The sequence below is a fragment of the Ictalurus furcatus genome, chromosome 8 (genome assembly GCF_023375685.1).
Source record: "Ictalurus furcatus strain D&B chromosome 8, Billie_1.0, whole genome shotgun sequence".
Classification (NCBI taxonomy): domain Eukaryota; kingdom Metazoa; phylum Chordata; class Actinopteri; order Siluriformes; family Ictaluridae; genus Ictalurus; species Ictalurus furcatus.
In genome coordinates this window covers 18,371,908-18,391,317 of record NC_071262.1, presented here as the reverse complement: position 1 = coordinate 18,391,317, position 19,410 = coordinate 18,371,908, and the positions used below count along the sequence as shown (strand labels likewise).

The following is a 19,410-nucleotide window of genomic DNA, read 5'->3' as shown; positions in this document are numbered from 1 at the left end:
ATTTTCTCCTCCACGCCTCCAGGCATCAAGTGGACTCCAGACCCGAATGGAGTGGTTGCATTTGACTGTCGAAATAGAAACTGGTGAGAACAGCTGTGCTGATGCTACATGCAGCTGAATGAAACCAAATTTGTCTGATTGTCTGGTTTTGTTGTTCTAGAACTTATCAAAGCTGTGATAGCTGCTTAATTGTGTGCACTGGCAGTACATCCAGCAAAGCCCTGATTCCAGTCCAAGACTTTAATCCACTCTTTAAGTAGTTAGCAGCTCAATAGCCAGGTCAATGACGCTCATCTGGGCACCATATGTGATTGTTTATATAGCTGTACATGATAGTAGAAGTGTGGGTTGTACAGCTTTTTGTTTGTTTGTTTGTTTTTCAGTTGTCTGCAAAAAAAAAAACCTTTTTGTTTTCATTTTTAAAAGAACTTATTTGATTTTATTTCCCAAACTATAAACAAATTAGTAATTAAAAAAAGAGAGTTTTCCCAATTTTCTCCCTAAATTGGCACATACCAATTCCCACCTACCAGCCAGTTCATCCCTATGCATTAGCTACTAGTCGGGTAGGGTGAAGGCTAACACGTGCTTCCTCCGAGTCATGTGAAGCCAGCCAACTGCATTTTATTCAAACTGCTGCTCATGCTGCATCACAGGGCAGTGTACTATACATCAAGAAAAGCTCTGCCTACTTTTCCACATACATGACAGGCGAGATTGACAAGGGAGAGAGAGAGAATGCCAGCCCTCACACACAGACAGCACAACCAGTTTTACTCCGTAAACGTCCGTCTACAGATGGTTGTGGCATCATCAGTATTCGAACTCAAACAAGTGCTTTACTGTTGCATCACTAAGGAGTCCCACTAAGAAGTCCTTTAAAGCACAGTCACGCTGACCATTTACGGAAAATAAATGAATTTGGTAAACGTGTCACATCTCTGAGTGTGCATCCGACATCATTCAATATGCTCCTTTGTTCATTAACATGGGCATTCTTTGTCCCATGTGCTTTATATCTGAGCTCCTGCTTCTGTAAAGAAGCAATTGGGTTCTTCCAGATCCCTGTCCTGATACACACCTACATATCAAAAGGTTCTCAAACCTTTGATTGACCCGTTGAACTCTAAATCTGTACAGTAATATTTTGCTTATTTATCATAGCCATAGAGCTTTCTATTTCTAAACTTGCCACAGAGTTCACATTGTTTATAGGAGTTTGGATTTGGATTCAAACATTTCAATTCAATTCAAGTGACTAGTCCAACAAACTAACAATGATAACAATTAATAAAAATTTGCAAGTAGCTTTGGATAACAGCATCTGCTAAATGAATAAACGTAAATGCAAAAAATACAAAAAGATTGAAAATGTTGGGTTGTAATTTCCACCACTGTAACTAAATTATTGGATATGCCTCAAGGACATTTTGGCTCGCCAGACCCCACTTTGAGAACCACTGCTGTACATGATAGCTTTAAAGCTGGCTCTGTTTGTGTGAATCATCTTTAATTTCTGTAGAAATATGTAGATGACAGGGGAAATGGCTCTACTGGTGGGTTTCTAATACACAATCAAATTATCTGAAACATAATTAAGATTTTTTTTCCTTAAGTTAAACAAGGGAAATGATTCAGAAGTAGGCTTTTAATTAGCCTGATTTGCTTTTTCATATTTTATATAAGAAAGAATGGCAGCAGATTTAATGCACGGTTGATTATTGGTGTCCCTCACTGCCGCAGGTACATTCAGGCTGCTACGTCTCCGAAAGACATTATCATAGTGGTGGATATCAGTGGCAGCATGAAGGGCTTGAAGCTCACTATTGCCAAACACACCATAAACACCATCCTGGACACTCTGGGGGAAAATGACTTTGTCAACATTATTGCGGTAGGTCGACTTTATCCATTTCAGGAACCCCTACAAGGAGTAACTTTTACAGAGCATCTAGTCATAATTTATGTGTTGTTTATCCTCCAGTACACTGATTATGTTCAGTATGTGGAGCCCTGTTTCCAAGGCACGCTCGTGCAGGCGGATCTGGACAACCGGGAGGTATGTTTGAGCTATGTGGTGGTGTGTGTCAGTGTGCGAGGATAGCTGAGCTAAATGCAATCTTGCAGGGTCGTTATGTAGAGCTGGTAATGATATTACCACATTTCATCTGCTCAGGTCCTCTCAGGAAATCTCTGGAAGACACAGCACTCTGAAAGATGTAGGATATTTGTCTTGTTCACATGAAACACCACAGCGATGCTTTTCTTATTCATGAAAGAGCTAGAGGTCAAAGCTGAAAGCTGTGCAAAAATGATCGTGTTTTTTTTTGTTGTTATTGTCAGAAAGCATGAAAATTCTGATCAGAGAGCAGGAAAATGTAGCATTCTTTTTTAAAAACCTAAAGAAAAACAGAATGCTCAATTATTAGTATCTGAATGTTGCTACTCTGCCTGTTTTGCAATCTTCAGCATTTTAGGCTGCTTGTGGAAGACCTGCAAGTAAAGGGCGAGGGGAAAGTTAAAAAGGCCATGAAGGAGTCTTTTTGGGTGTTGAATGAGGTCAGTATTGAACATTTACAGTAACATGTCATTTAATTAATTTCAGGAGGCTTGTGCTTTTTATTTTTCAATGTGCCTGAGCTTGTTTCAACATCAAGATCAGTCTCTGGCACACACTTTCTCTTTCTCATTTACACACACACATATACACACACACTCTCTGTGTGACTGTTCCTCTTGGCCAGGCCACAGCGAATGGGCAGGGCAGCTTGTGCAATCAGGCCATCATGCTCATCACAGATGGAGCCATGGAAGATTTCCAGTCTGTGTTCGAGGAGTTCAACTGGCCCGAGAGGAAGGTAATGGACAATCTGTTCTGTCCACAAACAAAGAAAAGAAATAGGTGAATGATAAACAAATAATTGAATTTCAGTCATAACAGTTCATTAAAATGTATAATATATGCATTTATTTTCTCAACAACACTTGCCTTTATTTAAATAAAAGATGATGGAATTAAATTTTATTTTTAGCATAATTTATCCATTTTTTCCAAACCAGTTTTGATTAAATGAATAGTTTGTCCAAAAATAAAATTTACACCAATGCACCAATAGTATATATATCCTCCAATACTCTCTCTCTCTCTTTTTAAAACTTAACTCTAGAACCCTTAATACGTTGTATTAAGTATGTTAGTTATGTTATGTATGTTAGTACGTTGGATAAAGCCTTAAACATTCTATATAAAACTTGTGGAATTTTCCTATCAGAGAAGGGTTTAAATAAAACCAAATATCAAGAACCCCCAACAGTTCAAAGGACCCTTGAGGAACCCTTTAGTGATCAGTCAAAAAACTTGACGGATTGTGGTAGGGGTTAGGAAAACCATGTGGGGTACCATTTGTGTCCAACTCATGTTACATTTATAAATATGTATGTAATGTAAGTTTTTTATTAACACAGGGAAAATTAACCCCTATGAAATATTTGCAATGTTCTGCAAGTCACATATTCAACAGGAAGTTCATCTGAATTTCCTGAAGATCACAGGAAGAAGAAATTCTTTTTTCAAAAAGTACAACTTGGTTACCTTAATTATAGATCGAAAGTTAATTATTAATTAAAAAATACATTTTAAGTAAATGACTAAACTATCCTTAATGGTAAATGGTCTGCACTCATATAGCGCTTTTTCTAACCTTAGCAGTTTTACAAAGTGCTTTACACTGTGTCTCATTCACCCATTCACACACACACACACACACACACACACACACACACACACCAATGGTAGCAGAGCTGCCATGCAAGGTGCTAGCAACTTGGGGTTCATGACACTTCAGCATGTGGAGTCATGGGGGCCGGGAATCGAACCGCCAACTCTACATTTAGTGGACAACAGCTGCTCATTAATATCCTTATGCCATTAGCATAAACGCTAGTTAACCATATTTTTTGTGTTTACTAATGATAATGTGCTGCTAAATAATATATTTTTTATTCTTGTAGACCTGAGCCATAATTACTTCAACTTTTTTTTTGTACATTTGGTGCTTTCCGCTCTGTGAACCTGACCTTTTATGGAGTTTTGTGGCCATCACCAAACAATTGCTATTTGTTAACATACACACGTGAATATAAAGGAAAACTGTGTTTACAAAACCTTTGTAAATATGATGTAAATTGTTGGTTCGGTATGGCTTACACTAACATTTATACAGTACTTTACTCAAAGATTGATGAATGAGGCCCACTGTCAGCAAAGAAACCTTGTAAAAAATTTGAGATTGCTGTCTGAGGCGGTTACCACATGGTTAAATGCATGTTTTCTTGGATATAATGTTGAAAAGTTATTAATAAAAGAGTAACTATTAAGCATTATAAAGCATAAAAGGCACCCCAATCATGGAATCAGCTTAAATGTCCTTTTTGTCTGAACCATTCCTTTTATCAATTGGATGTCCCACAGGTGCGGGTTTTCACCTACCTCATCGGCCGTGATATGACCTTCGCAGAAAATGTGAAGTGGATCGCCTGTAACAATAAGGGTGAATTTCACTCTGTAACAGTTTGTGGAAGTTTACACATGTTACTTTATAAAATCTGCTCTAGTGACTGAAACTGCTTTAGTTTACACACACCTTACACACAGCATCCTCTGAATAGTTTTCTGTTATGTGAGGAACGTTTATGATCTGACCGCAGGTTACTATACTCACATTAACACGCTGGCCGATGTGCAGGAGAACGTCATGGAGTATCTTCATGTTTTGAGTCGCCCCATGGTCATCGATCACGATCATGACATCATCTGGACTGAGGCATACATGGACAGTGTGGTAAGGACAGATGCTAAACCACTAAAGAGGACCTGGTGTTTCTTGTGTGAGCGTTATCTCGCAATAGGACAAGTTATGAAAGGATGCATGTTCTCCCCATGCTTCAGGCGTTTCCTTCAGGTACTCTGGTTTCCTCCGCCAGTCCAAAGACATGCGTCATAGGCTGATAGGCATTTCCAAATTGTGGATTGATGGATGGATGGATGGATATCTCTGTGCACGTGGTGGTGCAGTGGGTAGTGTTGAGATCTCACAACATCTCTGGTTCAATCCTGAGCTTGTGTTAGTGTCTGCGTGGAGTTCCTGTGCAAGTTCCCCCTCTGGGTTCTCTGGTTTCTTGCCACATCTCAGAATCATGCTGGCAGGTGGATTGGCAATGCTAAATTCCCCCAAGTGTACCATGCGATGCACAGCCATACCATACAGGGTGTACGCCCATATTACGTCCAGCGTTTCTGGACTAGTGTCCGGATCCACTGCAACCCTGACCAGGATAAGCGCATACTGAAGATGAATGAATGATAAAGTTATTGATATTATCTTATTTTTAGTACTGCACATGATTATTCAGTTGAGTCTATGTATTTTTACCCTGTTTTATTGCAAGATATACAAATTCCGAACCTTTATAAGATTCAGAACCGTGGACTCTGCTGAGGTTATTGTTGTTGTTGTTATTGTTTTGCAAGGATACCCTAGCAAAGATACAGCATAAATGTCATAATTTCATCTCTTATATTATTTCTGTCTGTGTGTAAAGCACTGTGTGCTGAACACAGTGCTTTTCTAATCCTCATTTCACCTACTGCTGAAAGCTGATGTGCATTTTTTTTTCTTTTCATCTGCCATCTTCATTCTCATCCAGCTCCCTAACACTAAAGAGGTAAAGAGGTTTAGTAGATTAGTCCACTAAAGAGTTGCAGTCTCTCTTTAATGCCCTTTAGATTTTATTTAGCCTGCCTTGTACCATGTCTAGCAAACAACCTTTGTTTATGTTTGTGTACAGCGCCACCTGCTGTTATATTGTTTAATTGCAAAAACATGCTTTTTGTCACAGCAGTGGCCCAGTGGAGGCTCATTGTTTCCCATTTCTACCATAGCTCTTTAACAGCATGGCTCAGAGTCTGCTCCTGATGACCACTGTGGCAATGCCTGTGTTCAGCAAGAAGAAAGAGACTTTGTCACATGGAATTCTACTGGGAGTGGTGGGCACGGATATTCCATTAGTGGAGGTCATGATGCTTACTCCTCGATACAAGGTACAACAGGGAAATACACATTGTTCCTGGTAGTATGAACATTCCAGTGGTAACAGTGGTGCTAATGGAGTGTGTTTCTTACAGCTTGGTGCTCACGGCTATGCTTTCCTCATTACAAACAACGGCTACATTCTGGCACACCCTGATTTAAGGCCTCTAGTGAGTAGATCTCTGGTTGTAGTTTTAAAAGTCGGTCTTAGTAGATGCTATATTTACTCTTATTATTAGGCGAAATATTCTGCATTCATTTTTTTTTTTTTTTTTTGCTACAGTATAAAGATGGAAAGAAACTCAAACCCAAACCAAACTACAACAGTGTGGATCTGACTGAGGCAGAATGGGAAGACAGCAATGACACAGTGAGCTTTGCACTTATTGACACATAATATTTGACTACATTTTAATGGATCAGCACAGAAAACAAATAAACACTATTAAAATGATCATAAGAAGCTTTTAGTAATGCACAGAAAGAGTGTCAAGTGCTGTGAATGCTGTGACATGAAGTCAGCAGGCTACAGGACACAGAGTCATGGATCCCAGTGTTTAATTGAATCTGTTTCTCATCCAAACAGTTGAGAACATCCATGGTGAAAGGTGAGACCGGTACTTCAACCTTAGATGTAAGAACTGCAGTGGACAGAAGGGTGAGTGTGTATTTATCAGTACAGTACTCTTACAGGTTCCCTTTAATGAGGATATTTGCAGTTGTGCATGTATAAGGCAGCCCTTCCTAAGTATTAATAATCAGGTCTGTTATGAAAAACTGATTTAATAGCATATTTCTCTGTAGGATGATTTAAAGATTTTCAATTGTAGTGATTTCACTACATGTCAGTTGTATGTGTGTGTGTGTGTGTGTATGACCAATAAAATTTGAATTTGAAAATAAATGAACAAGGAATGAACTTCTTCAGAATTCTGTCTGCATTTGTTATCCTGTTTTTTTTTTAACAGAAAAGACCATTGTTTCTTAAAAACAATTATTTCTACACAACCATCAATGATACACCATTCAGGTAAGATATATCAGACTCGGGTCACTGTCTACTCAGTCGTGTGCAAAAGTTTGTATCCCCATTGACATTGTGTAGTTGAATTGTTTGGATGTTTCTCATTAAATTATACTGCTAGAGAAATTCTAGAGATGTCCACATTTATATCAACATATTAAAAAGTCCATTATTTATATATTGGCACACTCTTTTTTTGTTTTTGTAATTGTGATCATGAACTAACATCGTTGAAAACTAACTTGCATTACGTGTCTCATTCGTTTCATTATTTTTGTAAGCATATGCAAACTTTATCACTTAACTGTATTTATATATTAAACACACACATATTAAGAGGCCATTCATATATTTCCGAATATAATCATGTGCTTTATGTGTGTCTTGTGGTTTCAGTTTTGGGATGGTGTTAACACAGGGCCATGGGCAATACATGTTCTATGGAAATGTTTCTGTTGAAGAGGGTAGGTTTTATGAAACATGACAGCTATAAGATAGGAAGAATCCTGAGACTTATATAAGATTATATATATTCGTCATGTGAATGCTGCGTTTGTCTTATAATTTTAAACCATATTCATGTAGATATTAAAAATTTATTTTCTCTGCAGGCCTTCATGACCTTCAGCAGCCAGACCTTACCATAGCCAAAGAGTGGTGAGGGCAAACGATGAACTTTGTGAAAATAAAAAGACATTTACAAAATTCCAAAAAGAGTTAGCACGTATATGAAATGTGATTAGGCAGTATGTATGTGTTTAGAGTATAATACTGGCTGATTGTCAATTACTTGACTTTTTTTGATTACTTTAATTACTTAATTACATTATTACTTCAGTTGGCAGACCAGCTTGCTAATGAACTGCTTTATAAAGATTTATCTGTGTAGGTAGGTTTTTTTCCACCAAGGTAAAACTAGTGGGACACAAGTCGAACTTATTTTTTTGATTACTGCATATACCGTAGTCAAATATCAAGTTAAATATCAAGTGGTGTCCATTTCTTTTAGTAATTATGCACATATGTTTTGTAGGTTCTATTACAGTTTTGATTTTGTGTGTGTGTATCTTGACTACTGCAGAGTTTCATTGTTTTAATTGATAATATTGAGATGTATCATTTTCTATATTAGGACCTACTGTGAGACAGATATCGACCCCCAACATCGTAAACTCACTCAGCTCCAGGCTGTTGTCCGATACCTGACCGGGAAAGAGCCTGACCTTGAATGTGAGTTCTGCTCAGACATGTAGAACATGAAGACATTTAAAACATTTCGAACAGGTCAGAGGTTTTTCTTTGATTTCATGCATCATTTTTTTCCCTGCAGGTGATGAGGTTCTTCTGCAACAAACTCTGTTCGACGCAGTGGTCACAGCTCCACTTGAAGCCTATTGGACTGCACTGATGCTGAGTGACACTGGGTGAGATTCGCTTAGCGTCCATTGTGAGCTATCTGAACCTTATTCTGAAAAGATCAAATGCAAGGTATAATCCATCAGTGTTGTAGTCAAGTCACTTACTCACAAGTACAAGTTGAATCTCATGTCAGAAGCACTCAGGTCCAAATCTGAAAAAGTCTTCTCACCTTCAGATTTACAGTCCTTAAGTCTGGTACTCCTAGGGAGGGGTTGAGGGTGGACTCTGGGCTTAATGAATTGCAGTAGGCTATAGTAGCATAGTGATTACTATTATCATTATTATTATTATTATTATTATTCACCAAACAATACCAAATATAATATATAGGTCCTTTTTCAATTCAGAGGCAATTTTTGATTATGATAATTATGATAATATTGGGTTATAAGATTCTTTTTTTGTTCCCTCTGCCCTTCACGTGCTTCCTGCAGCGTGGATGATGGAGTTGAGACAGCCTTCTTGGGGACACGCTCAGGCCTCATGCGTGTCACCAGATACACTGGCAATGAGCAACGGAAGGGGAAGTGAGTAAGCCTTAAAAGTGTAAACTCTTACAGCCATCTTTGGCTGGGAGCCATGGGATTAAAATTGGGTGTTTTTCTCTGAATGGGATGGTATACTCTCCCTCCCTTGTCAATCACAGTGACACTAGCCAATCACAGGCATTTCTGAGAGTTCATGTATGCAGAAGAGGGTAGATAGCACTTTCCTTCCGAGTGTGTTATGCTGCCCTGTGATGCAGCATGAGCTGCAGTTTGAAAAGGTTAGATTGACTGGACAGTGTCTTGAAGGAAGGATGTGTTAGCGTTCACCGTCCCTGGTTGGTAGCTGTCATATGATAGTGGAGCGTTGGCTGTGGGCTGGGAATTGGCATGTGACTAAACTGGGGAAAAAAGTGGGGGGGAAGGTAATGCAAACTCTAGTCATTACTCTACCTGTTTACCTGAACAATCATATTTTGACTGTCTTACCCTTGTAAAATCAGGCACTTCCTAACCCCAGTGGACAAGGAGAATCTTTTTACTATGGACCATCACCCTATCTGGTACCGCCTGGCAGCTGAGAACAAACCAGGACAGTTTTATTACTACGTACCTGTTGATGATATCAATAAAGGTGCTTGACCTTTAACATGTGATGCTGAATTACTTTATTGCAGTCAATGCTAACTTACAACATTATGGTCATTTCACTATGAATATATTATATATTGCAGTTTAAAATCAATCTTTTACATCAGTGTTTTTAACTTCATTGATTGAACCAATAGATTCAAGCTTCGAGACCTAAAGGAGATGACCAGTGTATGTTCTCTCCTACAGACAAGAACATGTTCGTAGCAGTGACTGCTGTAACTGTGACTGAGAAGAAGAAAACAGCACTGGCTGGAGGTATAGTATCAGGGAAATTAACCTTAACTTTAAGCCTCTGTGCTTATAGCTTCATTATATTTAATTTGGACAGCATTTTTAAATAGATATGTTTAGTATTATACTTTGATGGCATTTCATCATAAAAGGAGTATACACACTTTTAAGCATGTACATCAACAATGTATTTATTGGCACCTGTCATGAAAATGAGCAAAAATTATTGCCACTGCAATATATACATTATTGTCATTGTCATGAAGGGTGTCAATACTTCTGGAGCTGAATGTACGTTTAATATTTGTCATTTAATTCACTGAAACAATAAATAGTATTAGTTAAATATTCAATAAAAAATTGATTAAAAAGATTGTGATATTTTGTAGACAAATCTACAATTATGAAAGAAAAGGATGTGATATACAGTTTCACCAAGACTGGAGATGTACTTTATCTCTTTATACACAAATAGGACTGTATTACAGGAGAATGAGGAATGTAAATGATGTAGCTGATGAAGGTTGCTCAGTGGTTGAGGTTCTGAGGTAGGGAGTGGAAGGTTATGACATTAAATCTCAGGACAGGTCACTTACTATAAATCCTCAATTTTTGAGCTCTTGAGCAATTCATCTAATCTTCACCTCCTCCTTAATATGTTTGGATTGCATTCTACTTTATTTGTAATGTTAATTTGAATAAAAGCTTCAATCAACTGAATGAATCAGCAGAACAGACATTTACGTTTAGTGATGGCCTACAAGTATCTCCTCAAAAGCAGACTTCTGGTGGCAACACCATCCACTCTGTGTGCTCTCTAGCCTAAACTCCTTTATCAAAACCAGACTCCATTTCTTTCTCATCCTCCTCCTTCTCATGCTCGACCTCTGGCTCATTCACTTCTGTCAGTAGCCGTTTTTGGAGCAGCAGGCTCCTCTTGAGATGTTCCTGCTTATATTTGGCCGCCATCATGGCATAGATGCAGCCGTACATGGCCACCACTACCATCATCAGCCACACCACACCACACACCAGCCTGGCCAGCACCAAGGTGGTATTTGCTTGGCGCAGGTTCCCAGCACGGGGACGCTGCTCAAGACAGGCTGCTGTTGAGTCAGTGGAGATGATGAGACCCTCGGTTGTGGTTATACAGGATGAAGGAGGGGTCCTCATGTCTGAGGAGGGGAGCTGGGAACAGTGTTTGAACATGTCCATAGGGATGATGCGGAGGTCACGGCCTTGTAGGATTGCAGGAAGAGAGCACTCTATAGAGTCCACTTGGCCACCTACAGAGAGACAGAGAATAGGGGTGTAACACAAAGCCACTATCTGTACCTGTATTTGGATTTAACCCTCTCATGGTCACTTCAGTGGACAGCTATTCAAAAGCCATTTTCTGGCTATTGCAAGGATTTAATAGAATAACTGCATAACATCCACTAGAGTGGACACGAATTCTTTGTTTGAACACATGCAGTCCACTGGAGTGTACACTTGTATGTAAAAGTAAAATAAAGGTAAAAAATTTTTTTTTCATGTGTAAAGAAGAGTAAAAACACAGAGAAAAAAAATCCTTGATCAGCATTTAATAATTCATACATGAAAGGGTTAAACCCAAACTGGAAGATCCCAGTCCTGACACACACCTCTAGTCTTAATCCGCTGCCCTGTGAAACTTTCTGAAGTTTTCTTAAAAAAAAAAAAATTCACAGTGTGCCTCTTATTTATGTCTGTATTTGTATCTGTTTAGATCGCACTGTTCATTCTGAATAATATATTTGTATTCGTTACATGCCTAATATAGAGATACAAAAGATTGTAGGACGTAATCATCCATATAAAATGTGATTAAAGTGAAACATTCAGTCTCTAGCATCTAAGTCCACTCTCACCTCTATATAACATCCATTCCACCCAGTGTCTGAATGGCACTAGACTGCAACTGCAGTTCCACTGATTTCCCTTCAGCAGGAGGTGCTGTAGCACAGTGAGTGGCTCCAGTATCGATCTCGGAATCGTACTTAGCTTATTACCAGCTAACGAGAGCCACTCCAAGCCCTGCAGTCCATTCAGGAGATCCAGTGACATAGCGGCCAGGCCGTTCAAGGACAGGTCCAGGTGCTGGAGTTCAGCCAGACTCTGAAACTGTTTGGAGTTTACTTCCGTCAACCTGTTGTCCCTTAAAACAAGCTCTCTGAGGTTGCTGAGCTCAGAGAAAAGATCTACCGGAAGGTTCTCCAGGAAGTTGCTGGAAAGGTCTAGACACTCCAGGCTGCTCAGCGGGTAAAAGGTGGAGGGGTGGAGGGTCAGGAGCTGGTTTCTGGAGATATCCAGTTGCAGCAGGCTGCTGAGGTTGGCAAAGGCTCCTGGATCTATTAGTGTGATGCCATTTCTGGAGAGGTTGAGGGTGGTGACGTTAAAGGGAAGTTGGCTGGAAATCAAGTTGAAGGAAAGCAGGAGATTGCGGCTGCTGCAGTCGGTGTAGGTGCTGTTACAGGTGCAGATTGACGGGCAGCCTAACAATTCTCTGGTCAGACTCAGAAGGGTCAACAGTACTGTAGGATCTAAAGAGGAAAAAAATATTGGAAAACCAAAAATGTATATCAAAACCTTGCAGGACCATGTCCAGAATCTCCAGGTCCACATTTACTATTCACACTCTTAAATCTGCCTACTATCAGTTTACTGTAACTGCTGAATAATTTGAGATGAGTAAATAATAAAGCCAGGAACTTAAGCAGTTACCATGGCTAACAGGTGGTCCGAAGTTGGTCATTAACTTGGCATTACTATTATGAAACCCGTATGTGTGAAACTTGTAGCGTTGGTATTGCCACTGCTATTTTTAAGTCAGTTGTTTCAAGTCCATTATAATGTTGTGCCTTTTCCAGATAGCATGCACAGTAAACTGAAAAATCTGCACTTGCATTAAGGCATCATTCAAAACAGTTCTGATTGGACATTGTTTGCCTAGTCCATTTCCTTCTTGTTTCAAAGACATTTTGAAAAATCAGTGATCGAGAAAGTAATCCAGCTTATTCATGTTTATTACACCCTCTATTGTACCTCGCATGAGCACTATGGATATGTCAGCGAAGTGGGGTTATTTAAATGAACCCAAACACACTAGAGGAGTGTTTCTCAGAACATAATCACCTGACATAACATTCAGCAATAGGCTGAGTGAATATACAGTCTGGGCTAGAAAGAAATCAGCCCCAGCTTCTACTTCATATCATTCTGTGTATTTATACGTCTGACTATTGGTAGTGCTGTTGTTTTTGGTTCCACAAAAGCATAAAAAAAATAATCTACTATAAGGCTATAAGCAAATAAGATGATGTGGTCAAAAATTGAGCGTTATTTTTGTAAAAAAAAAAAAAAAAAAAAAAATCCCTTTTAACACATGGAGGACTTAGCCCTGTTAGCCATTTTAATCCAGCTGGCTCTGATCCTAATACCTACTTTCGTTCATTACCATCAGCACCAAAAATAAGTGCCTAGAGGTTTTATTCTATATCACAGATTTATTTTTAGCTATAAACAGTATGAACTAAAGTGAGTAGTATTTACCATTGATATTCATCTTGGTCCTTAGAGTCCACTTATCTTATATCCTCATAATTACCATGGAGGTTTCTGTAAAAAAGAATGTAAAAAAAAAAAAAAAGAAGTAATATGAGTTTAAAATTAATGTTGTTGAACCCATTTCAGCAAAGAACAGACTTAAGTTACAATTTTACAAACTATTATTTTTCTTTTATTGTATATTTATATTTAACATACAGTTTTAGTATGACATACAGTATGTTATTTAAATATTCTAACTTGAATGAGTTGGAATTAAGTTTACCCGAGAAGGCATTTTTACATTGACTTCTTATAAGACAGCCACTTCACTTATAAATCAAATTTATTGTACTTCATTTCAAAGCTTTTGGACACTAAAATCTACCCAAACTCCACGGAAAAACGTCTAGTTAGCTATAATTTATGTAATGTCTTAATGAATTTGGCACTACAATGGCAGCCTATGGTAAAATATGAAGCTTTTAAGAAATTAAAGGGAAAAAGGGAGAAAGAGGGTTATTGTGTGTGTGTGTGTGTGTGTGTGTGTGTGTGTGTGTGTGTGTGTTTGTAATAGTCTACTTTATCTAAAAGCTAAAAGCACCCTAGAGGCACCCAGAGATTTTTTTGTTTGGTTTACAAAATCGTCAGCCCAAATAGGATGCATTTGGCTTTATTAATGTCCACTAACACACGACCCTGTGCTTTAGGGCTACTAACTGCTTTTTGTCAAGAATTCATAAGGGTTGTGTTTACATTCTCTACAAGTCTAACTGGGCACCGTGTATATAGTGTTTAGGGTTCTACATTGAGACTGAAACAAATACTTTTTCCCCATTCTTTTATCACCCTAACCACTTTTTTTTTTTTTTTTTTTTTGCACTTTACAGCTTTATCACAGTGCTGTAAAAGGCAGGAGCTTGTTCAGGACAAAGTGCTGTTAAATAATCCATAACAGAATAATCTCCTAATGCCTACAGTCCAAAGGTTCAAAAAATCCAAATGATAATCCATTTTTAAACAGCTGCACCACAAATACACTACTATATACTGTATGTATATACAAATATATAAACTAACACCACATATACTTCTTTAATTCATTTAATTAGTAGTTTAAAACCCATAATTGACTCAAGGCATGTAAGTTTATTGGTTATTTATTCTGTTTAAGCAACGCATGTACGAATATCGATTCTTCAAAAATAATCACAGTGACAAATGCCAGGAAATAAAATGTTGTGAAACTTACCTTTGCTCAGCAGTCGTCATGCACTGATGCAGGTATGGAGCGGCACAATTCTCAGGTTAGAGGAAAGGAAAAACTCCTCTTTTCAGCATACGCACTCTATTGGGTGTTACTGCGGGTCCCTTCATCCATCAGTGTGTATTAGAGCAGCCCATTCCTTTCTATTTATTAATGCAATTCTTGGACAGAGTGATAGAGAGAGAAAGTGGTGAAGAAAGAGAGAGAGAGAGAGAGAGAGAGAGAGAGAGAGAGTGGAAGGAATGAGGGTTGGTCAGAGAGCTAGAGGTCAGCTTTAATAGAAAATCTTTTAAAGCCATTTTATGTGCTCTTTGCAGCATTTCATGTTGTTTAAACACCTTTTTGTACCTACCTTTTTGTTATAAAATCTTTACATATCACAGTTTGCTTCAAAAAGTCAGCTTTAAAATGGATTTCTTGTGGTTTGGATGAACTAAAACTACTATTACATGCAGATTAAATTAGAATTTAAACACGTAAGTCTACTAATGTGCTATATTTAGACTGTTAATGAAGCTCCACTTACTCAGTTTAATTTCTGATCCTGCATTTAGCAATTGGAGTCCAAATGTCATTAGATCTACTTGAAAGAAGATTCTGGTCCACAGCTAAACAGGTAAATGATGAACCTGAACCTTATGAATTACTAGCACCACATAAGAGACCCATGATTTCCTGCTTTATACAGTTGAGGTCATAAATTTACATATGCCTTGCTTTACTGTGCCTGTTGTCATGTTTTAGTAGGTACTCTACTGTCTTGTGTTGTTAGCACATTTTTGCACATGCACTTTATGTAAAAACGAGTAGGTCTTATTTAGTTCTGTGACATTTCATGTAGTTACTGTGTTGTTTTATGTAGCACCATGGTCCTGGAGGAACATTGTTTTGTTTTACTGTGTACTGTAAAAGCTGTATCTGGTTGAAATGACAATAAAGCCACTTGACATGACTTGACCTGAATCTGCAAAATGTTTAAAAATAAATAAATAAATTATTACAAACATATAGTGCACAAGACTGAATAATAACTGAATTTACACAAATGAACCAGTTCAAAAGTTTACATACGCTTGACTCTTAACACTGTGTGTTGTTACCTGGATGATTTTTTGATGATGTTTTGTGATAGTTGTTCATGGGTCCTTTCTTTGTCCCACTGTTCTTCAGAAAAATTTGCAAAAAGGTTCTGCAAATTTGCTTTTCCAGCATCTTCTGCATATTTGACCCCTTTCCAACAATGGCTATATGATGTTGAGATCCATCTTTTCACACTGAGAACAACTGAGGAACTCGTACACAACTATTACATAGGGCAACATGATACATTAAGAGCCAGGGGGATGTAAACTTTTGAACAGGATAATCGGTGTAAATTGTTAATATTTGTTTTCTTTACAATTTACATCGATCATCCTGTTCAAAAGTTTACATCCCCCTGGCTCTTAATGTATCGTGTTGCCTTCTTGAGAATCACTGAGTGTTTGCACCTTTTGTAATAGTTGTGTACGAGTCTCTCAGTCGTCCTCAGTGTGAAACGATGCTGTTTAGTCTTGTGTTTTGGAACATATTCTGTGGCAGTGTTTCTCAGTCTCACACTGCATATGGTGTTTTCTCTGCTTTTAACTAGGTGAGTTAGAGAGAGAAAACACCAGGACTGGGCTTGAGAAACACGGTTCTGAATTGCAGTGTAGAACATGCATGGCTCTGGGCTCTGCATCTGTGTGTCATCTTTGTTATACAATGGCCTTTTTTACATCAGATACACATCAGTAAATTCTACACAACGTTACATCTGCATTCTTCTTTCTCCTCGCTCTATTGTTCTCTCTGTGCAGGCAAATGACACAGATGTAAGTATACATGAAAAAGCCAAACAAAATCGCAATATTTTCCAGAACTTACGTACTCTTTAGTCTAATACCCAGATCCTGTATAACATATTCCAAGTAATAAAGCATACACACTGTAGGATATATTCTTTCACTTTGATATTGTTATCTTTTTTTTTTTCTTCCTCGTTGTAGTGCAGTAATGTGGATGGGTTGTGTCCTCTCAGCTGTGAAAGCATCGTGAGTACATTTTCTGTGTCTTCTTTCATTCACTGCTTTGCAGCAATATAAGTTTGTGTGCACTGACTTTAGAGTGCAATGCTTATTTACACTTATATAAATCCTTATTTATACCACAGTGCTGTCCAATTCTTTATGCCGATTCGTCAGGAGATGTTGAATGATTTTCTATAACAGCAGCTCTGACAGCTGCAAAATAATATCCAAAGCTAACTTGTTTCACAGACTTTAATGTATGAAAGAAAATTGCTAGTGTTGGTAAATTGGTGTTGTATGAGAGGACTAAAATGCTTCAGAACGTGCTGATATAGGAAAATAATCAGCTTCAATCTGGTAACAGTAACTCCGCTTCATGTAGAGCCACATCACACTTCCCTGTTGTTGAGAATTTTCCTATAAGAGCACACCCCTGACGTGTTTCATTGCTTGCTTATGGAAGTACAAAAGGAATTACATTTAGCTAGATGTTTTATTTCAACCATTATTTAAGTGTAAAATGTTCCTTATAGAATATCAGGACTTAAATTGAGCATCAACTAACATTTGTAAATCTTTTGTCTCTTGTGCAAAAGAATATTAGAATTAGAAGATTATATAGAAATGAATGACAAGAATGTTTATTATGTCACTTTTCATTGTGACAGGATATTAACTGTTACCTGGTGGACAACAATGGGTTCATAGTGACCTCTAAGGAGAGAAGTGACGTGAGTATGAAGCTTCCCTCATTCAGTCAAGAGAGTTGTGCATCATTTATATACTGTATCTAGAGGCATATTTAATATTTTAATGCTTGTATACAGTTCAGTGATGTGTAATGTGGGATAACCAAGCAACTGCCTTTGCAGAAATATCCACCCCTTTTGAAATTTTTCACCCCAAACACATTTTTCAAACTAAGCGCGAATACTTATACAGTCACAAATTTGTATATTATATATAAAATATAAACCATCTCAGTTCCAGGTTGTAACACTACAAAATGTGGAAAAGTTCAAGGAGGGTGAATATTTACAGACTGTAAGGCACTTTATCTACTGTAATAATAGTGGAGACTAATCATGGGATTACCGTATATGGAGCTTAATCTCTAATAGATGTGGTATGGCTGATGTAGCAGTTAGCACATTTGCATCATCACACAGAGTGTGTGTGGTACTGAATGGAATTAAGCATGAACACATCATACGTGTGGTTAGTATCATAGAGTGAAATTTAAAGTAACACTTTTGCAGGTGCTATCTCCATACAGTGTGGAATGTGTTTCACGGTTATATGGCATTTGCACACCTAGGATGCACACATCATACACACCTAGGCTAGATTAAATAAATCCGTTTTACTGTTAAAGGAGAGCAGATGGTTTGAATATTGAACTAAATTTGCAGCAGTACTGCTTTAAAAGTACAGTAAGTAAATCAGATGATCCCTCCATAATCAGTGCAAAGAGGTGAAAAAAAAGGCAAAGTGACTACACTCACCATCCATAAATGTGCAGGTGTACAGGTGTTCCTGTACAAATGGACAGTGAGTGTATAAATGATGCTTTTATATTTACACAGACTGATGCACATACATGTCTAACACAGGTTGGAAGATTCTTTGGGGAAGTCGACGGATCAGTGATGGCTCAGCTCATCAAATCGGGCTTGTTTAAAAGGTAACTAGTTTCCCCCTGGAAGTACACTAAGAATGGAATAAAACACAACAGGGCATGCTGTTATAAGAAAGTAAATTACCCCCAAAGCTGATTATTTTATTATAACAGCAGTGTTTTATCAGTGGTGTCTCAGTGGTGTATCACTATTATACCACTTCTGTTCACCGCCAACAATTATTTATTCACAAAAGAATGACACAGCATACCTTTTATCCATTTATAGCTACATTTAATGTTATGGAACATTCATGAGACAAGTTAATACCTGTTATTACTTATGTGATAGCAGCTATAGACAGTTGTTCTCTCAGTAGCTTGTCACATTATGGTGAAATGGACTAGCACGTTTGCCTCGCACCTACAGGGTTGGGGGCTCGAATCCTGACTCTGCCTTGTGTGCGTGGACTTTGCATTTTCTCCCCATGATTCGGGGGTTTCCTCCAGGTACTCCGGTTTCCTCCCCCAGTCCAAAGACATGCGTCGTTGGCCTTGGCATTTCCAAATTGTCCGTAGTGTGTGAACGTGTGTGTGATTGTGCCCTGCAGTGGGTTGGCACACTGTCCATGGTGTCCCCCGCCTTGTTCCACCAGTTCCCTGGGATAGGCTCCAGGCTCCCCGCGACCCTGTGTAGGATAAGCAGTAAAGAAAATGAATAGATGGATGGAAAGCACTCGCACTTGAGACTCCTTCTATAAATGTCTCCTTACAGAAAACTTCACATATCAATGATTACTCACTTTTTTAATGTTAAATAAGGACACATTTTTAAATCTTATTATTATTACAGTTATATTACTGGATTGTCCACCATCCAAGTCCCTGTGAATGAGCTGTTACTATAGAAACATTAACATATTAGAATGAGCACATTAATATAAATCTGTGATTTGAATTACAGCCAGCACTACTGTTAGAGATGCTCTTACAACATATTTATATATT

General features: G+C 38.1%; 2 protein-coding genes across 5 annotated transcripts in view; one reads left to right on the top strand and one right to left on the bottom strand.

The window, feature by feature from the left end:
- Positions 1–19,410, top strand: part of cacna2d4b (calcium channel, voltage-dependent, alpha 2/delta subunit 4b) — a 44,780-nt gene that overhangs the window by 18,975 nt on the left and 6,395 nt on the right. For 2 of the 4 annotated variants that reach the window (XM_053631232.1, XM_053631231.1), the window contains exons 7-29: positions 23–83; positions 1,744–2,059; positions 2,470–2,559; positions 2,745–2,858; positions 4,472–4,550; positions 4,708–4,841; positions 5,942–6,100; positions 6,185–6,259; positions 6,373–6,459; positions 6,676–6,747; positions 7,058–7,119; positions 7,510–7,577; positions 7,725–7,770; positions 8,246–8,343; positions 8,444–8,537; positions 8,967–9,059; positions 9,521–9,651; positions 9,858–9,926; positions 15,291–15,352; positions 16,575–16,589; positions 16,764–16,808; positions 17,453–17,515; positions 18,398–18,468. In XM_053631232.1, the coding sequence (XP_053487207.1) occupies positions 23–83; positions 1,744–2,059; positions 2,470–2,559; positions 2,745–2,858; positions 4,472–4,550; positions 4,708–4,841; positions 5,942–6,100; positions 6,185–6,259; positions 6,373–6,459; positions 6,676–6,747; positions 7,058–7,119; positions 7,510–7,577; positions 7,725–7,770; positions 8,246–8,343; positions 8,444–8,537; positions 8,967–9,059; positions 9,521–9,651; positions 9,858–9,926; positions 15,291–15,352; positions 16,575–16,589; positions 16,764–16,808; positions 17,453–17,515; positions 18,398–18,468 (2,104 nt within the window). Of the gene's footprint in view, positions 1–22; positions 84–1,743; positions 2,060–2,469; positions 2,560–2,744; positions 2,859–4,471; positions 4,551–4,707; positions 4,842–5,706; positions 5,725–5,941; positions 6,101–6,184; positions 6,260–6,372; positions 6,460–6,675; positions 6,748–7,057; positions 7,120–7,509; positions 7,578–7,724; positions 7,771–8,245; positions 8,344–8,443; positions 8,538–8,966; positions 9,060–9,520; positions 9,652–9,857; positions 9,927–15,290; positions 15,353–16,574; positions 16,590–16,763; positions 16,809–17,452; positions 17,516–18,397; positions 18,469–19,410 lie in introns of all 4 variants that reach the window. The other 2 variants (XM_053631234.1, XM_053631233.1) reach the window with 2 other exon arrangements.
- Positions 10,251–14,046, bottom strand: lrtm2b (leucine-rich repeats and transmembrane domains 2b). The gene is made up of 2 exons (XM_053631262.1): positions 11,795–14,046; positions 10,251–11,188 (listed from the first exon to the last, which is right to left on the bottom strand). Exons 1-2 carry the CDS (start codon positions 12,546–12,548, stop codon positions 10,725–10,727), a joined length of 1,218 nt encoding a protein of 405 aa, XP_053487237.1. The 5' UTR covers positions 12,549–14,046; the 3' UTR covers positions 10,251–10,724.

Bases quoted from the DNA above. Each gene is read 5' to 3' on its own strand.
- lrtm2b (XM_053631262.1), bottom strand. From the start codon at position 12,548: ATGTGGACCTGGAGATTCTGGACATGGTCCTGCAAGGTTTTGATATAC. The intron at 11,189-11,794 runs GTGAGAGTGGAC...GTCTCTCTGTAG, and splicing joins GGAATGGATGTTATATAGAG to GTGGCCAAGTGGACTCTATA.